The 15,878-nt window shown below is 43.0% G+C and overlaps 1 protein-coding gene across 1 annotated transcript in view; it reads left to right on the forward strand.

The window, feature by feature from the left end:
• Positions 1-9,264, forward strand: part of MEGF11 (multiple EGF like domains 11) — a 344,912-nt gene extending 335,648 nt beyond the window's left edge. Inside the window, exon 20 of the mRNA XM_044283159.1 lies at positions 7,568-9,264. Within this exon, the coding sequence (XP_044139094.1) occupies positions 7,568-7,743 (176 nt within the window). The 3' untranslated portion in view covers positions 7,744-9,264. The remainder of the gene's footprint in view (positions 1-7,567) is intronic.
• The last annotated feature ends 6,614 nt before the right edge of the window (positions 9,265-15,878 follow it).

A 15,878-nucleotide genomic window follows, 5' to 3' on the forward strand; every position in this document is an offset into this window, starting at 1 on the left:
CAATCTAACAAAAGAGGGGACGGTTAGAGGACGTGCTTACCAAGGAAGCCTCATTTGCATATGACCTGCGGGGGAATAAAAGTTGTTTTACAGCGATCATGCGCCTCAGACATCTTACACAAGAACATTGTTAGAAGCCGGATGTTAACAGCTTTAAGGTACTGCTGGTGATTTATGATCCATTTTGGTGCTGACAGGTTCCCTTTAATATGGGTTTATTGTACTGGGACTTCAATTGAGATATATCTAGGTCGCCAGAAAAAATCAAGCAACTATCGATTAAGAATATTGCATTTTATTTGTATTTTTATGTATGTATTTTATTCGATTTTATTAGATCGATTCACCACAATAGATTTTTTTATAATCGATATTCTATTGATAAAACTGTATTATTGATGCTTGTATATACACTCGATTTTATTTTATTGTTCTTAAATAAATAAGTTTGGATCCACATCTCTCTTGGTGTTTTCAGTGCTGGTCCAATCTCCATTTACCAGGTTCCCTTTAAGCCTGAGTCCCTTATTGCCAACGCAGATGCACCATTTTATTGGAGATATTTTGCCTTTAATGATAATAATATGACTTCAAATAGTACACTTTGGTGTGCCATGAAAGCCACAGTGAGGGAGCGCATTATCCAACAATCCTCATTTGATAAGAAGTGTAGACAAGCTAAGCAGCTCCAATTACAATTACAATTGGCAGACTTACATAGATTAAATCAGCTTATTTAGCTGAACTGGCTCCTAAGATATCCATCGTGCAAGTCGAACTAGATAACTTACATACATATAAATATGACCTGGCGTTATGCCGCCTTCGATTAAAGTATTATTGGTACGACAATAAATCAGGAGCCCTTTTAGCCCGCCGCCTTAAATCTCAAACCCTGAAATCTAGAATACCATACCTGTATGGCCCAAATGGAACCAAAATTTTGGATCCCAGGGGAATTGCTAATTCCTTTGCTGGCTACTATAATACCCTATACAACTTGAAAGACGACAATGCCACACACCAACCGACACACTGTGAAATTGTGTCCTTTCTAAATCAAATCTCCTTGTCTGTAATCTCCACAACACATGCACAACAATTATCTGCAGAAATTACTGAACAGGGGGTAATAAAGCTTATTGACTCATTGCCTTTACATAAATCCCCGGATCCAGATGGAATGACAGGTGAATTTTATGACTCACAAACTCTATTGCTCTCTATTTAACTAAAGTATATAATGTATTCAGAACGGGCAAATTCCCATCAGAAATGTTGGAAGCACTGATTGTCACCCTACCTCAACCAGGGAAATCACCAAATACACCTGCTAACTTTAGGTTGTTCTCACTTCTGAGTGTCGACCTAAAATTATATATCAAGATCTGGGCACATAGACTAAATTACATTCTCCCAACAGTAATACAAAATGATCAAGTGAGCTTTGTAATAGGGCGCCAAGCATCTGATGGGACCGGTAGATTTCTAAATATCCTGTCGGTGGTGGCTAAACGTCAGACGCCTTCTCTGCTTCTCGCTTTGGATGCAGAGAAGGCGTTTGATAGGATTTATTGGGGCTATATTAAGGAGGTACTTGGGAAATGTGGATTTCCCCCTGCTGTCCTTACCCCCATTATGGCATTATACACTAACCCAACTGCAAAAGTCTTTACTTCAGGTTCTATCTCAGACCCATTCACCATCTCTAATGGGGTTAGACAAGGGTGCCCACTTTCCCCTCTCATTTTTGACATGGTCATGGAACCCTTAGACCAACACATTAGATTATCTCTGGGTATCGAGGGCATTAGATAAGGTTCAGAGGACCATAAAATTGGTCTCTTTGTGGACGATGTTCTTATCTCCCTCAGCAAACCAGAAACATCATTACCCCCTGTAATTAATATTCTTGCACACTTTATCAAAGCTAGCTACTATAAACTCAATGCTATCAAATCATTGGCCCTGGGAATAGGCATAGATGAGAAATTACAGTCAGTCTTACAGCAGCAATACCCCTTTCGATGGACTACTTTGGGGATAACTTTAACATTCTCTCCCACCAAGCTTCAGATCACAAATTACCAGACCTTAACTAAACAACTCCTTACTGACATCAAGTCCCTTTTGACGTATCCTATCTCTTGGTTGGGTCGTATTTCTGCTGTCAAGATGTTTCTACTCCCTAAGATATTATATTATTTTCGTTGTTTACCTATCTTTGTCCCCCGCCAATTCATTAAAAGAATACAAAGCATATTACTTAACTTCATTTGGGCGAATGGTAGACCGAGTGTACTCTACTCTGTTTCTCCCTATATCACATGGTGGCCTGGGATGCCTATTTATTCTTATGTATTATAGAGTAACCATCTTAGACCAGCTCAAACATCTATGGATAAATGATACTAGTAAACAATGGGTGAAAATGGAAAATCACTTAGTGGGGACAACCAATATGAAGCTCTTTATGTGGAGCAACACTTTGAGCAGAAAGCCTCACCTATCCCCCTCACTTCCTTTCCAAGCGGGATTCAGTTTGTGGACTAGATGTTCCTTTATCAGGACATTAATTCCCCTACGACGTCCTGCTACTCCATTACAGGTCCTACAAGCACTAATCTCAAGCCTTGACTTATCAGGATGGATAGATACGACAAGAGGATTGATATGCTAGGAAAGATTCTTAAAAAACAGATACTTTTTCCTTTCTCGCAAATTATGGAAAACTTTGGAATTGATAAGAGAGATTTCTATAAGTATCTTAAGTTAAGACATTTATTGCACACACTACTACATTCTCCCATTCCATCCACTATCAGTTTTGAAAGCTTCTTCTCCAACTCATCTTTGAGAAAGAAAGGGTTGTCCAAAAGCTATCAAGCGATATTGTCTATCCACACATCAGAGTCTTTACTTTTCCAAACCAAATGGGAATCAGATCTGGGACACTCCTTCACCACGGAGCAGTGGCATCATGTATTTACGCTTAGTGTCACTGCTTCCAAATGTATCAATCATTTGGAGGTATCGAGAAAGCTTTTATACAGGTGGTACTACACACCATACCGCTTATCCTGGATCTTTCCTCAGACCTCTCCAATGTGTTGGTGTTGCTCTAAAGAGATTGGAACGCTATTAAATATCGGGTGGCACTGCTCTGGATTGGGGAGCTTTTGGAATGGTATAACTCGTTTGTTGAGACAAGTAACTGGATCTATACTCCCATGGGGCCCAGAAGTAGCTTTACTTTCTTTAGGATTAGAGAATTTGTCCATCGAAGACATAACCATCATATCACGTCCTTACAGTAACCAGGACATTAATTGCACAATGATGAAAATCCACTAACCTCCCTGTTTTAACAGAGGTAATTAATAAAATACTGTATAAATACACAATTGAAGAGTCCATTGCTAACCAACTTGGTAAATCTGCAAGATGGGAGAAATGGAAGCTATGATATCCTTTAATTATTGTGTCTTTGTTATTCTTTCCTGAGCTATGGATATTTAATATATGAGCCATTCATGTTTTGTATTTGCTTTAATTACGATTCATTGTTTGAAACAGGCGATTCTCAGGTTTGGTGGACAAGAAATTATACGGTTACTATTACTGTCATTTTACTAGGCAATATATGTTTGCTGTTATATTTCTTTTTTCTGGAAATATGATTTTGTCTGTAATGTTCTTTTTTGAAAACTCACAAAATCAGTAAATAATAGGTTAAAAAAAATCCCAATAAAATACGTTTAAGTTTGTGGGTGTAAAAAATAGGGAAAAGTTCAAGAGGTATGAATACTTTTTCAAGGCACCGTATAATTGAAGTAAATGGGATTGCTTTGTGACCCACAAGTTTCTGTAACCTAAAATTAGCAAAAAATCCAACACTGTGGGATTCTCAGGACACATTAACTTGTGGGTCGTGCTGCAACCCCATTCACTTCCATAATGCCAGTGCTATGCAGCAATATTTGGTCGTGCAATGCTTGTCACGGCTGTATAGCCTAAGCCTAATATTGCACTAATAGGAATATCAACGAGGCATGCGGTTCAGCATGCCTCATGGCCCACTGATGTTAATTATCCTAGTAAACTGACAAGCCGCAATATTTTCCTTATTATTAGGTCAGACAATAGACTCCACTGTTCCAGGAAGTTCCTTATTCTATGAAAGCATGTCATTGATTTAAGGCGCTGCAATCCAATTCTAACCAATGCAAGAGGCTACAGAGGTTTGGCTGTTGCTGTAATATTTGCAGAGCAGTTTGCAGAATAATGCAGTTTTGAAGACTTGCTCTTCCACCGTTCCTCAATTTCTTTCCCCTATTCTGTCTGTGTTGATCATTAAAGGGACATCAGAAATGGGTATATTTATAGAAAAAAAAAATGTTTTTGAATTTTTCATTTCAGGAGTAATATGCCTTTGAAAATCAAATACAAAACATGTCCTGTGGCAACAAATGTTAAAGGATAACTGTCACACTTAGACCCTAATTTCAATGTTCATATATGTAGTTACTAATAACATGATATTCCATGATCAGTTACTATTAGACTGACTTACCCCATATTTAATAAGATTAGGCCCTTAGCAACCAGTCTGCATAAAACTGCAATTTCACTATTCAGTTAAGATGGCCGCCACTGCCCTCACCCAGAGACTAATCCCGCCTGCCCTCACTAGCCAGTAACAATAGCCCCCCAAAAGTGTCAGTAACCAGAGCCCTCCCCCCTAAAGGGTTAATCTCCTGCAGACGGCAGATCTCCCTTCCCTGGTCTGCGCTGGTCCAACTCTACTTCTCCAGCTCTGCTGAGGGAGGGAGCGTCTGCCAAGCGCAGGGACAGGGAGAAGTGCACACAGCCCAGGCACTGTTATCAGCTGCTGGGGAGGACCTGGCTTTAATCATTTACACACAGTCCCTGGCTGTCTGTAATGTGACCTTGCAGGCTGCGTGCTTCTGCGTCCTTCAACACAGAGGACAGACCTGCCTAGCAACCTGATTTTAAGCACAGGTAAAAGTAGGCAGTACAGGGAACAAAACTGTGGAATTAAGGGGTAATTGAGTACACAGTGAAAAGTTGAAATAGGGCCACCAAGGAGATATTAATCACCACAATCCAATACTCCAAAAAAAACTAAGATGACAGTTATACTTAAAGGCCTCCTATTTTACAGTTTTCCGCTGCTGTGAGTTGAAGGTGTCATCTGAAGCATATTCCTCATCATAATAGTAGATGGAGATGTGGGATGACAGTATGCCAGCTCTGTAGTTCTCTTCATAGGCCTAGATAAAAATGCCCATGCCATTGCCGTATGCCATTAATAATGTTATATTTTAATTGTATGAGCATTTTCGCATGCGGCGATGCCCATGATGTTTATTTTTTTTATTGGTTAAATATTTATATTTTAAGAGGGTTGATTTGAACTTTTATATTTTTTTATATTTTTAAAAACTTTAAAAACTTTTTTTTTTACTTTTTTTTAAGTATGGGTGACTAGAACAGCAATCATTAGATTGCCCATTCATCATTGAACACTTCATTTTCAATATAACAATGCAGTGCCGCCACCTAATGGCTTATATTGGTATATTCCTCTAATAGACTCCGAAGCCTGCTTGAGGCTTCGGGCTATTAGATCAGTTTAACAGATTCCCAAATCTCAGCCGGAGAATGCTGTTACAGTAGCGGGAACTTGTGGTTCCCACTTCCGGACTGCTCTGAAGCGGTGGTCACATTTGACCGCGGCATTTGAAGGAGAAAATGTATGAGATTAGTCTTATGGCTGATTGCATACATGTTCTCACGGCCTCGTTGTTTGCACTGTGACACGTTTTCCGTACATGCCGGTTGCCATGGGGCAACGCGCTGTTGTCTGCATGTGTGTGCTTTGTTTCCCTTCTCCTGGTTCCTCCTCTGTCTGGTGCTGGAGGGGTTGTGTTGATGTTTGGAGTGGGTATTTGTTCAGGGTTTGGTGTACGTCTTGTTGTTTTTTCATGTCTGGTCTGTTGGTGTTTTATGTCCGGCATGAATGCAAGGCGTTTCACTATCTGTTGTACCTCCGGAAGGGGGCTTCATGGTTTCCCGGAGGGGTGAACCAAAAGTCAAGTCTGTGAGCTGTTACTGGCGTACTGGTTCCGATGTGTAAGTACGTACTGCATCCGGTTGATGTTTGGATTGCAGTTAGTTTGTATGGGTTCCAGTTTACCTTGGTGTTGTCTTCTGTTGTGCCGTCCAGCAGCTGCGGCAGGTAAGTTACCATGCCTCCCTGGGTTCTTGGTTCAGTGGTTATCCCCGCCACTGGATACTTACCTGCCGTTCCACTTGTCTTCCTCTCCTTGCTACTAGGCCGGTTGAGACTGCATGGACCCTTACTGTACCTGAATATGAAAGGGAATTGTGACCACAGCCTGCCCCCTAAAAGATTAGATTCATACTTACCTGCTTCATGCCGCTCCGGTCCTTCATGTTGCATGTGACCACAAGCACGTCACCGCTGAAGCCAAACATTGGCTGGAGTGGTGCATGTGACTATGCCGATACACTGCTGGTTGTAAACAGTGCTGGGACTGAAAAATGGAGGCAGCAAGGAGAAACAGAGAGTTGTGGAGCAGCTAAGTATACATTTTCTGTTTCAGGGCAGGCTGCTCTCACTTGCTTAAATATCATTATTCCAGGAAAACTGCTTTAAGCATTAAATCACTGGCTGTCTGTAGTCAACACTTGAGGGAACTTAAGCGCTTACTCCAGTGATTATTGACTTGGGGTAAAAATCTGTAGTAGATGCCTTAAAGTGGAATAAAAAAAGTTAAAAAGAAAGTCATACTTACCCTTACGAATCCCGGTCTGCTTCTGTTCTGTTGCTCACCTGGTCCCCACTGGTCTTCACTTTCTGGTCCCAATCACTGGTCGGCTCTGCACTGCGGCCAGTGATTGACTTACCAGCTATCACCAGGCCTTTCAGTGTGAGTATGCTCCAGCCCTCCCATCATTAATTTTTGCCCCCTGAACAACCTGTATAATGTATCTGTATGCAGTTAGTTCATAAGCTCTCTCTAGTGGTAGATGCAGGTATCTATCTTTTAAAACTATATATATGAGATATCTAGAGGATTTGGAAACCGGAGCTCTGATCACTATAAAAGTGTATTAAGAAATTAATGGTGCGCCACTGTTACCCACTTTTGCTGTGCCTGTTGAGAGGACAGTGCCAAGTCTAAAGAACTCTTATTGAAATTTACAGTGGAAATGATACGTTTTACCGTCCTTGTAAGCATACTGCACTATGATAAATGACCTCACTGTACGATATTCTGTCTATCAGAATAATTTAATCACGGCTTAACAGGTAGCTGCCTGGGTATTGTGTTTTCCAACATATATTGTGTCAGCTTCAGAAACATCTGCCATATATTTCCTTGGATTGACATGAAGAACAATGTGGATGGGTTGGGGTGGGGTAGGTGAAACCAACACAAAGCAGGCTGAGCAGGAATGAGGCAGGGTGTGTTATTATGATAAGACTGTGTCTCATGTGCCGCTTGTCTCTTCACAGAGCCATCACTAACCCTAATTCAGGATGCCCAACATCAGATCCCCAACTACATGCAGAACCCGTACGACTTGCCAAGGAACAGCCACATCCCCAGCCACTACGATCTACTGCCAGTCCGGCACAGCCCCTCGCATGGGACATTTTGGGATAAGCAGATGGATAAGCAATCTTTATAGAAATGTCAGGACAATGACCAAGAGCGCTCTCATTCTGCAATATGCCCATTCTGTGGAGGGCCGGCACCACTGGACACATGCATGATGTCATTAGGAGACTTTTTTTTTATACAAATAGGATGTATCTATAGGACAAGTCACTGTGTGTATATATGTGTATATGTGTGTGTATACACTGTGTATGGCCAGATACCACTCATCCTCCTATAAGGTACACATGTGAACAGGGACTAGTCCAGGCGATGAGTCGGCTTTGGAAATTGCAGTTTACACACAATGATGGATAATATATGTAAATACATGTAAATAGAGCAGCTTTCTCTAAAGAAATGTATATATGTCATACTCAGACAAGAACTGATCTGTAGAAGGCAATGATGAATGCGATAATGGATTGCTGGGAAATACACTTGGTATTACTTATCAACAGGAGCCATTTTCTTGTGTCATCCCAAGTTCAGGATGGGGTTGTCCAGCTTTTAAATGGTGGGTTCCAGCTCCTTCAGCAACCTCTGGAATTATTGGGGTTCACGTGTGCCGCCGTAGCCAATGACTGGATCACGTGCCGCTTGGAGGACATGTCACCGCTTCGGCCAGTCAGTGGCTGCTGCGTCAAACATGACCACCATCCTTTTCAGAAGTAGACATGCAAGGACCAGAGCTTGGTGAACCAAAGAAGCTGGATCTGAGCGCCGGGCAGCAAGTAAGTAAGCTTCCCTCCACTGGTCCTGCAAGAAGGGGGACTACCCAAAGGTGTTTGAAAGCTGGACAACCCCTTTAATGGACTATGTATAGGTTATAGTTGAAGGTCTGTAGATTGCAGCCATAGATGCCCTATTGCTTACTGATAACCTCATGATCATCTAATGATATAGTTTAATTTTCTATGGCCTCTCTCAATTCCATGTATTGCAGCCCTCTCCTGTATGGCCAGGACCTATAGCTCTGTCCATCCTGATTCTAGTATAGAATGCAAAAAAACTACTGCTTGCGGGAACAGCAGATTTTGATGGGATTTGGGATGCGTGGATAGTGACAATCCCTATGGGTACTGTAATGGCTGCCATTAATTGCTGTCACTTTTGGAAGTACAGCATCTGTTAGACCAAGATAACTTAGAATGGCTGAATTAAATATTTAAGACGCTACATGAGACGAATACTCGGGGACTTTTTCAGGGTTTTAGTGGAAAATGCACTTTAAATAATCATGGGAAAGGTATTTGCAAAAGTCCTGGGAGAATTGCATCTGGTCCATTCGTTTTCAGTCCTCTTCAGGTCAGGGGCTATTAATCTCTAAAAGTACAGCGCTGGGTGACTTGAGAAAGAAATGCTAACACTACATATGAGGAGGGAGGCGATAATGTGAAAGGGAGGGTGTACGACAAAAGAGAGAGGCTCCGGGAAAGCTTTCAGCCATTTTTATGCACTATGTTGCAATTTGCTTTTGTAACAAAATTGCATCACAAATATAGACCAAACTGACCAGTTCCAAAGAGAATGAAGCCACTAATGTGCTGGAAATAAAAGGAGACTTTTTATTCTTTGCCTCATTCCATCCCTGGAAATTTCTGTTCTACTTTCCCAACGTAAGCAAAGAACGCGATTGTCCGGGTCTGCAGTGCTGTTCTGTGGTATACCAGTAGGTGCGAATACATGATAATTCTATACTGAAATATAACTTGGTGAATCAAGGTCAGACTCTGGCCAAGTACAGATAGGTTAGTGAACGGTAATATTCTTATCATTTACGGTAGGTGGTATTACATTATATATACAGAATACATAGTACTGCTGCAGAACCTCTTTTTGAAAAGGAAGGTGGGGCTACAAGTCGGTCACTGATAGAGTGACTATTGACTGACATAACACTTAACTTTTCAAGCAGATTTTGCAGTAGTTTGGCTAGTGCACTGTCGAATATCACCCCTGTAATCTCCCTTGGCGCTGCACTTGCAGATATGTGATGTTATCTAACCCAAAGGAATACATTACTGTGAATTGCCATGGAGCCCTAGTCTAAAAGAATTGCCATGGAGCCCTCTGAATTGCCATGGAGCCCTAGTCTAAAAGAGAAAGTGAGCTGCAGGTAGGTCATTATTGCTGGGCCTGGAAGAATGAGTGGAAGCCATCAGGGATAGGAAATAAACCTCTTCATGGATCAGGTCACACAATGGTACAGTACATTACCATTGATTTCCAAATGCGCCATCTTTATAGGTATTATTTGCAGTGAATGAGATGTCTCCTCTTATATCTATTACACTATTACTGTATATGCTCCAGTCTTTCCGGAATTTAGACTGTAAGGACCTTTAAGAAGTTCTGCCGTAAGGATCCCTGAACTCCACCGATGTGGAAGGACACAGCGGCATTAGGCCTTCATAGGGCTCTGCAAATACTGATGTCCATAGCATTTTTATTTAAATAACTTTGACAGTGTCAGGCTTTAGGAAGATTCATATATGAGCTTTCACATGTGTGTATATGTGTCTGGACAATCGGCATGCTCTAGGTGATGCTGCTAATATAAGGGTAGGTTCTTCATAATATATGTCCTGCTCAAGGCGTAGCAAGGGGAGAGACATCATCTCCTGAGTGGGCCCCTAACCCAGGTAACACCACACTATAACCACTAGCAATACCACTAAGTAGTGACTGGATATTACCACCCTACTCAGGGCCGGCGCTACCATAAGGCAGACCAAGCGGCTGCCTTAGGGCGCGCCCTGCGCAGGGCGGAAGAACGGAAGAATGAATGAATGCCGTTTTTTTTTTTTTTTTTTTTTTTTGCACTTGCTTGTGCTGCAGCGCCGCCACCGTCAGTGAACCTGCCCGCCCCCAGCCTGCGTGTGCCGGCCGGCAGCCGCGGCGCTCGTCATAGTCAGGGCAACATTACCACCCGTCCCCAGCCTGCGTGCGTCGGCCGGCGGCGCTCATCGTAGTCAGGGCAACAGTACACAACACAGTCACCTGCAGAGGGGGCGTGACTGGTGTGAGAGCGGCACGGCGGCGGCGGGTAGCGCAGGTACCATAGGCGAGGCTCGAGCTAACTGATTGTGTCTGAGTCAGACACAGGCAGCCGCGCCCGCCAGTAAGATGAGAGCAGATGATTCAGACGCACACTGGCCCTCTGGCCCTCTGGCAGCCAGCAGCAGCAGGAGACGTGGTCAGGACAGGACAGGTCAGGACTTGTTAGGGTAGGCGTAGGTCTGAATTGAATTTTTAATGCTATTTTATAAAGAGTCACACCAGTTTAAAATTAATTCAAAATGATGAGATGAGCGCCCATGAGCAAAAAGCGCTAGGCTAGCGCACACACTGACTAGCGCCAGAGCAGAGGCGCTCAGGCTTAGCATGGCATCAATGATGTGTTTAAAAAAATTAATTACAAAACAATCATTAATATTGGGGGGGTCACACACCCCGCCCCCCCCCCCCTAATATTAATTATTGTTGTTTTGTAATTAATTTTTTTAAACACATCATTGATGCCATGCTAAGCCTGAGCGCCTCTGCTCTGGCGCTAGTTTGTGTGACCGTGACATGATGGAGGGAGGGCAGGGGGGACAATGTAAATGTCTGTACTCTGAGTATGCCACTGTATGTGACATGGGAATGGGGCCAGGCCGCCAGGAAGGGTCGGCCGGGGGGGGGGGAATGATGTTCCATGGGGGGGTAAAATGTGACACAATAGGGGGTAATGATGTGATCATGGATGGGGCCAGAGCCGTCCGTCAGGGGGGGGATTAAGTGCCATGGGGGGGGAGAAATGTGACACAATAGCCTATTGTGTGTCACATTTCTCCCCCCCATGGCACATCATTCCCACCCCTCCCGCCCGGTCGGCCCTGGCCCCGGCCCCATCCATGATCACATCATTACCCCCTATTGTCAATAGGGGGTAATGATGTGATCAGGATGGGGCCAGGGCCGTCTGGGCGGGGGTTAATGATGTGATCATGGATGGGGCGCGGGAAAGGGGGGGGGGGCGCTAAAATGTAGCTTCGCTTGTGTTGGCAAAAATCCTTGCACCGGCCCTGACCCTACTGTTACTAAGCAAACACTGTACAAAGAGCAGTATTACCTCCATGTAATGCAGTGGTAGATATTAGTTTAGCATACACTGCAAACTATGTCATTACAGTACAGTTATATCCAATGACTTACATTTCATGGCTCTAATTGAAATCGCTCACTTGTTCGCGCTTTACCACCTGGCCCAGACCATCATGATGACTTCCCCCAGCCACTTATTATGTTTGCAGAGTTTACAACACAGACCTCTTTGGATCCTCACTTTTCCAACATATTCCCTACCCAACTCAAACTCCCCATCCTAATGGCACCCCCTATTCTGTGCCTGTTGCTGCCCCATTCGTCCCTACTGCTGTGCTGCAAAGGGCTTCCAAATATTGTACTTCAGATATAATTGTGTCAAATGTAATTTCCCCCCCCCCCCAAATAAATACAATTTTGCAACAAAAATAATATTGCCAGATACATGGTGCCTCGGAAGGTTATGCACCGCACAGTAACAGTTGCCTTTTGTACCCCCACAAAGTAATAATGTTCCCTACTGTTCCCCTTATTTAGTATTTATGCCCCCTATGTGCCCTCTAGATAGTAATTAGGTATGAGTAAATTTTATATTTTGAGGTTCATGTGCGGGTTTGTGTTGTGGTATTTACTGATTTGCGTTATGGATTCCATTACCACGGACCATAACGCAATTCTATGATGGAATGCATAACGGAATGCCTTTAGAGTCATTCCGTTATTTATTCCGTCATAATAGAAGTCCATGGCCTGCATAACGAATCCGTCTGGTTTATGTTATGCTGGAGACCTCTCCTGCAGCCCATAGACTTCTATTATGACGGAATGAACAACAGAATGCCTCTAAAGGCATTCCGTTATGCATTCCATCATGGAATTGCGTTATGGTCCGTGGTAACAGACTCCATAACGCAAATCAGTAAATACCACAACACGAACCCGCACACGAACTTCTAAATATGAAATTCGCTCATCCCTAATAGTAATAATGACTCTTTTGTAACATAGTACATAAGGCCGAAAAAAGACATTTGTCCATCCAGTTCGGCCTGTTATCCTGCAAGTTGATCCAGAGGAAGGCAAAAAAATAAAACTGAGGTAGAAGCCAATTTTCCTCACTTAACGGAGGGGAAATTCTTTCCCGACTCCAATCAGGCAATCAGAATAACTCCCTGTATCAGCGACCCCTCTCTAGAAGCTATAGCCTGTAATATTATTACACTCCAGAAATACGTCCATGCCCCTCTTGAATTCCTTTATTGTACTCACCATCACCACCTCCTCAGGCAGAGAGTTCCATGGTCTCACTGCTCTTACCGTAAAGAATCCTTTTCTATGTTTGTGTACAAACCTTCTTTCCTCCAGACGCAGAGGATGTCCCCTCGTCACAGTCACAGTCCTGGGGATAAATAGCTGATGGGATAGATCTCTGTACTGACCCCTGATATATTTATACATAGTAATTAGATCTCCCCTCAGTTGTCTTTATTCTAAAGTGAATAACCCTAATTTTGATAATCTATCACGATACTGTAGTCCCCCCATTCCAGTTATTACTTTAGTTGCCCTCCTCTGGACACTCTCCAGCTCTGCTATGTCTGCCTTGTTCACTGGAGCCCAGAACTGTACACAGTACTCCATGTGTGGTCTGACTAGTGATTTGTAAAGTGGTAGGACTATGTTCTCATCACTGGCATCTATGTCCCTTCTGATGCAGCCCTTTATCTTATTGGCCTTGGCAGCAGCTGCCGGACACTGGTTTTTGCAGCTTAGTTTGCTGTTTATTAAAATTCCTAGAAAGTAATAATGGCCCCTTTTGCCCCTATACAGTAATCATTGAAAGTATTAATAGACTATACATCTAATGAAAGTGCTGTTGTTGGGACCTCTAAATCTTCCCCTCCCCAACAGCAGCACTTCCACTGGCTAAACTCTTCGCCATTCATACCCCTTAATCCTTACCTGCCTGACCCTACTAGAAATAACCCACTATATTTTTGGGCAGGAAAATTTCCAGACAAAACTACTGCGACAGACTCAACAGGGATGATCATAATCCCATGTGGATCCCTCTATATTATTCCGGGATCCTGCCATGACAGCCAGTGTACTGTCAGTGCCCCCTCATGACAGCCACACCCTCCTAGATAACCACAATGCCCACTTCTGTTGCATATGCCTAGCTGTGGGCTTTTGTCTTGGTGTCTGAGCTAAAGGCAGCTAAATGAGCTGAGCAGATTGATATATAGTTTTATGGGAAAAGATTCAGTAAGACTTGTAATTTATACGTTTAAATTCCTGCCCATTCTGGGCTTTGAAGTCCAGGAGGCGGAGCTATCAGTGATTGACAGCCTTCCCTCTATGACTGTGTATACAAAGATAGCTGTCAATCACTGATAGCTCCGCCTCCTGGGCTTCTAAACCCAGAATCGGCAGGAATTTAAACGTATAAATCACAAGTTTTACTGAATCTTTTGCCATAAAACTATATATCAATCTGCTCAGCTCCTCCTGCTCTATAACCTGCTGCCTTCAGCTTTCATTGTATTTTCATGGTGACAGGTTCCCTTTATGCTGTGACTGCATTGTTTGCATCATCTCCTGGAAAATAACCTTCACTTTAACTTCAGAGTATTTCCCAGGAGACCTTGAGTTGGACTGTATGAGTCAGCATTGTGCTTCCTTCTCGCGGGAGCGTCATCGTGTGTTGCATCGATATCATCTATTATACCTTTATTATATAGCAATAAGCAGCCGCTCATTCATGAAAACAGAACCTGATCTACCTGTCTGACATAAAGCACCCAGATCATAGGGGGAGGGGGGAGGGGAGCCAGCAATACTGTGAGATGCCTTCTGTACCCTGCACATTACTACAAGGTGTAACTTTACTGTCTGGATTGTCTACAAGCTGACTGTGTATCTCGGCCCAGCACAGGGCAAGGTCAGAACAAAGGCTCACATTCTGCTGGAGGGCGGGAGTCTCCTGAGAATTTTGGTATGCTGTTTTATTTTCAGTCCCCCACCCTCTGTAATAGACACAGTCACAGGTATGGTGTAAGTTTTAGGACTCGTGCACACAAACGTTTTTTATACATATTTTTATCACTTGAATGGGGCTGAAAAAGATGTGGACAGTACACCGTGTGCTGTCCGCATCCATATGTCCGAATGTGGCACCCGCAAAAAAATACGGTAGAACATGTTCTAATCTTGTGCATATTACGGACAAAGATAGGACTGTTCTATTATGGGCTGGATGTTCCGTTCCGCAAAATGTCGTCCATGTTTTGCGGATCTGCAATTTGCAGACTGCAAATCAGGCAATGGGTGTTTTCTCACAGGTTTTTGCTGCAGTTCATCTGCATTTTTACATTTTTTAGTGGTGTTTTTTTTTTTTTGGGGCGGTAAAAACTCTAGTTCCAGGATGTTAGGTAAAGGTCTGTGGGAGATATGAAACGCTGGATACCAGGGGCATAGCTAGAACTGACTGGGCCCCACAGCTAAATTTTGTATGGGGGCCCTCCTCCATGACTTTCCCGGCATCGTATGTGTGCATATGTAAGGTGGGTTCACAACACATTTTTGCCTTCTGTTTGATGTATACGTTGGAAAAAAGGGATACCAAAGCACAGCACAGTATCCTGCAAAGTCTGTTAAAAAAATTAACGTATAATAATTTATTTATTTTTTACAATTGGCCTCTATGGTTACGGATGCCACTGTATGGTGTCAGTCTGAGGCATTTGTTAACATATACATTTTATGTATACATTAGACGAATGACAAAACGTGAGAGAAACCGGCCTTAGTGTGCCATGATAGTGCCAAGTGCCAAGCACTAGAGGCAGAGAAGGGAGGCTGCAATGTACTGCATGCCATAGTACAGAAGGCTGGCAGAGCGCACAGCCTGGTCCTGGTGATCAGTGGTGTGGACTGTATTCTACAAGGCTCACTCCACCATATCATGTACTGGAATCTACAGTAAATACTGTAAAGATATAAGCCCTACCCCCAAATAATAATAGATTTAGTGACTTTATAATCACCAACATGTAGAGACTAAATAATACCACC

This window comes from Bufo gargarizans, chromosome 2 (assembly GCF_014858855.1).
Source record: "Bufo gargarizans isolate SCDJY-AF-19 chromosome 2, ASM1485885v1, whole genome shotgun sequence".
Lineage (NCBI taxonomy): Eukaryota > Metazoa > Chordata > Amphibia > Anura > Bufonidae > Bufo > Bufo gargarizans.